Source organism: Halyomorpha halys, unplaced genomic scaffold (genome assembly GCF_000696795.3).
Source record: "Halyomorpha halys isolate HHAL.00 unplaced genomic scaffold, Hhal_1.1 Scaffold1678.1, whole genome shotgun sequence".
Lineage (NCBI taxonomy): Eukaryota > Metazoa > Arthropoda > Insecta > Hemiptera > Pentatomidae > Halyomorpha > Halyomorpha halys.
The window spans coordinates 17019-25856 of record NW_027112464.1 but is presented as its reverse complement, the minus strand read 5'-3'; the positions used below and the strand labels follow the sequence as shown (position 1 = coordinate 25856).

At 31.5% G+C, this 8838-nt stretch overlaps 1 protein-coding gene and 1 long non-coding RNA gene across 2 annotated transcripts in view; both read left to right on the top strand.

Moving 5' to 3' along the window:
• The window catches only part of LOC106690359 (synaptic vesicle glycoprotein 2B), a gene marked incomplete at its 3' end in the record, with an annotated part of 15483 nt that extends 7711 nt beyond the window's left edge, over positions 1-7772 (top strand). The window contains 2 exon segments of the mRNA XM_014435773.3: positions 5317-5438; positions 7543-7772. Of these exon segments, the coding sequence (XP_014291259.3) occupies positions 5317-5438; positions 7543-7772 (352 nt within the window).
• LOC136796484 (uncharacterized) lies at positions 394-4310 on the top strand. The gene is made up of 3 exons (XR_010844196.1): positions 394-531; positions 3982-4108; positions 4193-4310. It is a non-coding gene; the product is annotated as an uncharacterized lncRNA (long non-coding RNA).
• Positions 7773-8838: the final 1066 nt, after the last annotated feature.

Genomic DNA, 8838 nt, shown 5'->3' with positions numbered 1-8838 from the left:
TTTTATTTTATTATAATATATTTTATTTGTTCTTGCACTGATGAAGGCTTGAAATTCTGGCCGAAACGTTGGCACTAATAAATAGGTTTTTACTTATTGGTGTTCTTCACTAACTGCACCCCCGATCATCTTTTCCTCTTAACAAAAGAAACATTATATATAATCTTGTGGACAGAAAAAAACTTTTAAAATATTAATTATTAAAGTTATTGTTTAAAATAAAAATGATTATAATTATAATTGATTATCCTAGCTATTTGATACAATAAAATTAAACGTTTAATCTTTCTTAACTTACATCACAAGCTCAAACAAGTAATAAATCATCATTAAAATAATATTTCTACTTGTCTAATAAGTTATATAATACGAATTAATATTGTTTTAGGTAAAGAGGCTGAATCATATGGGTAGAAAGACTGAGAATAAATCTAATTTTTCAAAGTTCTTAGAAGGAATGGACATCTTTAAACCACCTTTTGTGCAGAAAGCATTAATAGTATTTGTGATTTACCTAGGAGTTGTTGGGTCGTAAGTAATATCTATTACAAATATAATGCCATTTGTTATAATGAGAAACTAGAATTTTGTGCAGTAAAAAACCCAAAATGTGCAAAATCATGTGGTAGAAAGTGAAAATATACATCAAATACCCAAATCCTGCAATAATAAACTTTACTGTTTAATTTATAATATTAACACATTAAAAGCTTACCTAACATTGTTTTAATAAAATTTAATTTACCTAATATTCTCTATATATGCAAACATATGTATGCAAACATACATACAAAATTAAACTACTCTAAAAACCTAAAATGTTTACGATGATTGAAGGGCAATTAGAAAACTAATTGTTACAATTGATTTTGTACTCCTATTATGAAGTCTGGAATTCAATTTTTCATCTTAAAACTACCTCAATTTTAAGTTTTAGAAAAAACAAAGAGCAAGGTAACAATTTTCAAAAAGGAGTTTTAAAAATATTCTACCAATCAAAATTCTCTTTTTTAATTTTCTCCAAAATTTTATCTATCATGTTCTTCTGATTCGCTTTTTCAGTTGTGTTATTTACTTACAAATATACCTTTAACTGAAAAATTAACAAGTTATAAGTCAATGTAAAAAAAAATTAATATCAGGTGTTTCTTCTATTTGGACAATGTTGTAGTGCTGGCCCCCTCTCCTGTAAAATTACAGCTAATGATAAGTCATCTGGAAAATTATTATCATTTGTGGAATCTGGCAAAATCAAAAATTATAAGTTTTCCATAATGGAGGTCAGCTATCCAGGATTAAGAGGTGGAGTTAGGGAGGAAATTGGAAAAATTGGTGCCCCTCCAATGTGAAATCAAGTTAGCCTGAATCACATGTTACAACATAATGCACTAGACCAACTGATAGGAAGCTGTACGGTACCTCCCTCCTTGCTAGCCATGAGATTATGTATCTCTGGACTTATCTCAGTATCTGTTGATACATACGAGTATGACTCCTAGAAAACCATTGGAAGGATCGGGGCATCGCCAGTCGCACAGTGCTTCTCTGTGCGCCAAGTCCACTTCCCCTGGCAAAGAACATTGTCCCTGCTGTAGTGGGCATCATCTCCTGACTTTGACCTTTGAGGTACGCTATGACTTCATCAAGTCGTACAATTCGTGCCGGAACTGTCTAATATTGGGTCATCAGGCTTCACAATGCCACTCAGAATACACTTGCACATATTTCAATGACAAACACAATAGTGTGTTGCATGAGGAGAATTGATTTGTTTCTCAAGCTGCCCGAAATTCTTTGGAGTCCGGCAATTTTGATTTTGTGGGTCATACCCATTACTCATCCAGACCTCATAACCCTCCTTCTGAAGTGTTAATGGGCACTGCATGTGCCATATCGAATGGGCCTAAACATTTGCACAAGCACTAGACTCCAGGAGCCAGTACACATTTATTACTAATGAGGTCGCAGCTCAAATTGGAAGTCAAATGCAGCCCTTTGATAGCCAAATTGCTGGTTTGGGAGGCATTCCAGTAGATAAAGTCAAGGAATGGATTGCTTTTAGACTGTTGTTCACTCTCATTAATGAGACAAACTTCAAAGTCCGTGCTCTAGTGGTCGAACAGATTATTTCCAACATGCTCCGACCCCTGATTCCTCCAGAAGTGATGAAAGAATTATCCCGATATGCAGCCGCCGATCCTTCCCTTGGAATCCCTGGTCCTATTGATCTGCTTATCTAGATTGCATTGAGCTATTTCCTAGCCTAATTACTGGTGCTCCCACCGAGGCTTTTGGGCACGGTCATCTTTACCTCTTTCCTATTGTACTTGGTAAAGTAGTGATGGGAATTTACTTCGATGAGGCTTCAACCACTGGTGTCTCATTACTCTTATATGATGATGCGGTAATCCCAGAGCAACTCAAGTTCATCTGGAATCAGAGGAATATTGGTAGGCTGACCATAAGCACCCACACCGTAATAAGTGGATAGTTATTCGTATAGATGCAGAAACACATAGATCCTGAGGAAATCGCTCTAGGCCTATCCAGCACATGAGACGGTGATCGTCAGCTATTACAACAGGTTCGTGAGAAATAACCATTCTCTCTCCAATACTTGCCCCTTCAGGGACTAACTTTGTACAGTTATAAATTCTATGATTACATTCAATAGTTCCAAAATGTCTCACAATTTCTTTTATATAACTATAAACAAGCAATAAAGGTCTCCTGGTTGGAAGAAACGTATGGAGCCTCTCAGATTGCAAACTCTGGTTAAATTTGGTTTGAACTCCATCTTGCATAATTTGATGGCAAGCCATAATGTACCCTACAAAAGAAAATTAGATGTATAATTCAATCTCTTGAGTGGGGGTATGTCATGCAGGGCAGATGTAGGGTTCTCAACACTATGATATTCTAGAAAAATTTAAAAGGTTTTTTTTAAAAAAAATACTGTTCCTTCCCAGATACATGCCTGATTATATTTTAAATCAGGAAGGAGGTATTGCCTAAGTTTATTAGGTACTGAAAGTGGCAGGAATTTATGGAATGTTATGAAGTTAATCTCGATGCTTCAAGTCTGCCAATCTGGACAGAAGATTGACCGCAGTAAGATGTAGCGTAAAGGAATTTGAAAAAACAAAGTGAAAGGTGTTGAATCTTGAAAAAGTCTTCGATCCAGTTTTTCTTTGTAAGCAGGTTTATGTGTGGTAGAAACAGTAACGCCATATTTAAATGATAACTTTGATTTGGTATCCATGCAATCAATTTTCCGGTGTAGAGCGGAATTGCTCAATTTAATTGTGAAACCTGAACACCTGACAGTATAGATAACTCCTCATTATGTAAGTCTGATGAAAAGGAAGACACCTTTCACTTCTTAGAAACCTGTCTCGTGTTTAGTGGGATGTGATGTCCGTGTGGTGTGGGTTGGGGCGCCACCTGGGGCAGTTAACATTCATTTTTCGGTGGTCTTGAAGAATGAATCTTGGAACTCCCACCTTGGTTAGTATGTGGCGGCAACTCAGGTAGCCGCCAGGGGATGGCAAAAAGAACCACTAGGCCCACTTGCCGGACTTGTACCCCCTACCAAATACCAGTACCAGTCCCAAGTATAGTAAAATTAGAATAAAATATTTTGGGCAGCGGAACTGCCCTCCAGAACAATTATTCAGTTTGTTAAGAGGCTTTGATTGGAGAGCTCTTTGCAATTATGTATGACAGCTACACTGGAAAGAGCCAGTTGGTTAGTATTTGAGGGATTAATGTCATATCACAGTTTGTTACTATTGCTGTTTCTTCTTTATATATATTTTTTAAATAAAAACATTTAAAAAATAATAATATTAATATCAGAATATTCATGTATAGTTTTATATTTTAAATAGTTCCTAATCAGAGCATAGTAGTGTTGCAAATCGAAATTATATACCAAGTTAATAACATTGTATTAGTAAATTATGTCATGATTGATTCCAGGTATAATATTTTCCGTTTGTGGATGCCAGAAATTCTTACATTAGTCAATACATCGACATTGGATCCAGAAGAAGGATTCTGTCCCCTTCTCCAAGAAGGTAACTTGTGGAGAAGCAACTTAACAACAGTAAGGTTGAAGTTTAACACAACAGTAAAAAAGTTACTATATGATAAGTAATAAAAACATTGTTAATTAAATATGATTCTTCAGGCAAATATGAAAAGTGAGGAAGTTTTTTCAAAAATGATGTTGGTAAATATTGGTGGTCTCATAGGGCAGCTAGCTCTCTTATTTGTCGTCAATTACATAGGAATGAAAACAATGCAATGTAAGTTACACAGTTACTAATGTTGTTTTTAAATATTAGTTAATATCTTGTTAAAAACAATTGCTAATGTTGTATTAACAAGTGTCATAACTTTAATTTTGTTCTTTATATAATGCTTTTATAAAATTTAAATTTATATATTTATAATTATGCGTTATTTGTTGGCCGTTGATATTATATCAGGATAAGATTGCTGGATGTGCGATCAGAAAAGAAGACCAATAAGTAAAACTTATTTATTTGTTCCAAAATTTCAGGCCTTCATCAGGGCTGAGAATTAAAACAAGATAACAAACATAATAATATAATAACAAAAAACATAATAACAAGAAAATAAGAAGATAGTAGATAATATGAATACATAAGCAATATTGGTAGAAAATGTAGAATGTAAGTATTATACGAAGATTAGAGCATTTTGAGAACATAGTAGAGGGAAAAAAAGAAAATAATATATATGAAAATCTAATAAGTAAATATATTTAAAAAATGATTATTATTTAAAATTAATATTGAGAAACAAAACATATATGTTCTCTAGTAGTCTGTATCATGCCATTGTAACATCACATTTATGTAATACATATATTTTTATGTAAATACAGTTGTAAAAAAACAAAGAGTGTCAATAAATATATAGATATAAATGTCAATAAATACATAGAAAAAATATTATTAGAAAAATACATATCTATAATAAATATATAAAAAAAGCAGGTCCAGGTAAACTTATAAAATAATTCTCATTGGAACTTTATTAATGTCGTTCCCGATCGCTTCAGTAATAAAATTTCTTTCAAATATAACAACTCATTAGTGAACCTGGACTACCTCTTAAATCTTAGGTAGAACCCCATCCCCCCAAAAAAAAAAAATAATAATAATTTTGTATTAAATTAACTGAAAATTGATATCTGATTGTAATTCTAAACCAACATATCTGTAAATAATATTAATGTAAACCTTTTTTGGTGAAGTATTAAAACAAACACAAATAATCTTACAGGATTTGTGGCCCATTCCCAATCTTCACTGCCTACATCTCAGAAGTATATCCCAAGAAGGGGAGAAACATAGCAGTTTTGTCAATGGGTTTCTACTCTGCAATTGGACAAATATTGCAAGCAGGTTCGTATTACTAGATTAGATACAGTATAATCATATTGAGCACCATTTGTAGCTTAGGGAGTTACGCTACAGCCTTACAATTCACGGTTTCTAATCAAGTCTGGGTGATGGACTTTTATTTCTGTGGTTGCCTCACAAAATGAAAACTTGACCCCGCCATCATAGTTGAAATAGGTTAATTACTGCTAGGTAAACCCACCTCCTCTGTATGTCAGAAATGACTAGGAAGAGGGTCATAAAAAAGAAAAAAAAGAAAAGTGAAATCGTATTGAAACTAACGCTTAATTTGGCAAGAATAGGTCCACTGGATTCTTTTTTTAAATTTATTTATTTATTTTTAAGACAAATCTCACTAATACAGGTCAAGCCATCAAAATGAAATTATTTATTTACTTATTTATTTTATTTACTGTATTTACACTTATTTTTTAGAATTAGATATAAAAATAGACTTCTATTTTTAGGATAAAGTTTTATTTGCAAATTTACAGTTTTCAATGTATATAATATACTTGATAACAGTAAATAAACAATATACATGATCTCAAATTTTACATCCTTAAAATGAAATAAAAGAAATTAAATTAATGTATAATCATGAGAGATAGTTGACCGTGGATGACTTATACGAGGAGAAGATGGTTGGGGGGGTGTGATAAAAAAATAACACAAATAATTTGAAATAACTTATTTAATCTTGCCAACGTTTTGGCCAGAATTTCTAACTTTCATCAGAGCAAAGAACAGAACAAGATAACAACCAATGGATACAAAAAATATAAACAGAATGACGTTATTAGTTATATTCATTGTATATTATTATTGTTATCAATTTTTTTTTCTATTAGTTTCTTTTGTTAAACTTGACTTCATATTTTGCTTCTTTATCCAATATTATGGTTACATATTTTATTTGTTACTTATATTTTCTTTCTCTCAATTTTATTTTTTTCTTTCCATAATTTTATTTTTAAATTATTAGTAAACTAAAATATTCGTATCCCTTTGCATTATATCACTTCAAATTTTTATTTTATTTCCTTTATTATGTTCTTTTACCTACTTATTCAATTACCTATGTATACATTTTATTTTTCACTTCTTTCATTACTCAATTTTATTAATTCTATTCTGTACAATTATTTACTTTATGTCATTCTGTTTATATTTTATTTTTTAATTTCTGTATTTATTGGTTATTATCTTGTTCTGTTCTATCTGATGCTAGAAATTCTGGCCGAAACGTTGACAAGATTAAAGAAGTTATTTCTAATTATTTGTGTTATTTTTTTATTGCACCCCCAACCATCTTCTCCTCGTATAAATTAATGTATGTTTAGAAATATCTGAGATGGCAAATCTAGAAAAAAAATTAATAGAAACAGAGGAAAAAAAGTTGATATATATGTAAAAAAAATTGGCCCCCTCCGAGATGAGACCCTGTCTAAATGCCTGCAATAGGTAGAAACAATAAATAAAACATACTCAAAGAATTCCTAAGTCAATGTTAAGAAGAGAACAAGCTCAATTCCCAGTCCTAGGAGTGGTATCTTAGCTAAATTAAGATTTTCATTACCATACAAATGATATTTATTATATAATATAGCAAATCCCTATATAATTCCAAATAAGTCACTTAAACAATATCATATTATTTACCTTCCCATTACCTAGTGTCATGTCTTGGTAAGGACTTGAGAAAGGTATTATGTATACATTCGGTTATGAGAGGTGCTAGGATCAAAAAATACTACCAACTCACGGAATGAATTCCCTAGGGGCTGATTCTTAATTCTTAATGTCACAATGTTGTGTACAGTATCTTGCAAAGCGAAGGATTAACTATGCATTTAAAAATATGGCTAGTCTTTTACGGTCCATTGTGTATATTTTACGCAAAGATTTTTGCATTTTATAATTTATTAAATTGGTGTTTCATTTATTCTCAATTTGTCAACATTATCATGAAAACTAACTTTTCATGCTATGAAATTATACCATAAATTTAATTTAAAATGCTTAACATTTTTACTATTATATTCATCTTTAATATAATAAACATAATTTATTTAGTTATTTAAACTTTATAATTTATTTCAAACAGGTTTAGCAATGTTGATAATTCCACTTCAAGTTCCAAACGAGATACCATTTAAATCATGGCAGCTCTACCAGATGGCTTGTTCTTTACCTTCCCTAATCAGTGGTATTGGTTGCATCTTTTTTGTTGAATCTCCGAAATTTTTGGCTGACAAAGGGAATCATGAAGGTGCACTCAAAGTATGCCAGACTATATATACTATAAACACTGGTAACCAATCCGCTACTTACCCGGTAAGGATTCTGAGTCTCCTCATTCGGAATTATTTAAAATAATTTTTATTTTGTATATATTGTAATATGCTCTTTTTGAGTAAATAGTATATTTTGGTGTATAAAGAGTTTTTAATATGTTTTTATTTTTTATTTTATGTATCATTTTAATATTGTTCATTTGTTTTGTTGAACCAAAAAGCAAGCTAACCAATTTTCATTGTCTATAATAAATATGTTATTCAAAACAAAACCAAGATAGCGGCATGTATCCTTCAAAAAGTCCATTGAAGAGAGGCCATATTGAGCAGACTCGAATATTTTAAAAACTTTATTTAACTTCCCATCATAATTGTAGTTACAATAAATTTAAGAAAAAATATAAGTCAAGAATAAGTGTTAAAGAATAATGTTCATTAAGGAAATCATAGGAAAAAACTCAAAACTGTAGTGCTACAATCGATGTTGAGAACTAACACCGAGAGAATCGTTGTTAGGCGGGATTGGGAGGATGTATCCTGGATCCAAGAGGTCATGAACATTTTTTTTCTTCCCCAGTGGAACATTTAGAGAAAGAAGATATCAGAGTGTCATTGGAAAGAAAAAGATACTTTTTGTTTTGGATCGCCTGGTGAGAGGACGTTTCCTGAGAGCAGAGGTGAAGAGAATCTTTTGTTGACTTTTAGAAATAGCATTTTGGGAAAGAAGACAAAATGTTTTGTTTACAGTTAATGAGTGTTTGTTTGTTGAGAACGAACACATAGAGTAATTGGTTACTTTTGCTCATAATAGAATTGAAGCAGATTTGTAAAGGTAATTTAATTCTGTGTCTTTCGTAGTTGTTGTTGTTGATTGTTGCTTAAAGGCGTAAAACCCTCTGGTCATCAACGCCTATGGGATGATATTAGTAAAAAGTGTCTTTCGTAGTTGTATGTATGTTCTGATTGCTTAGAAACCCGCCCTGAGATTAAGAGTCTAAAATGTTATAAAATTTAAATAAAATTTTACTATCTATTTAATATTAAAGCTTTCAATTTGAAACCAAGCTACACTTGAGATATGAGAATTTAGTTAAAACTATCAAATT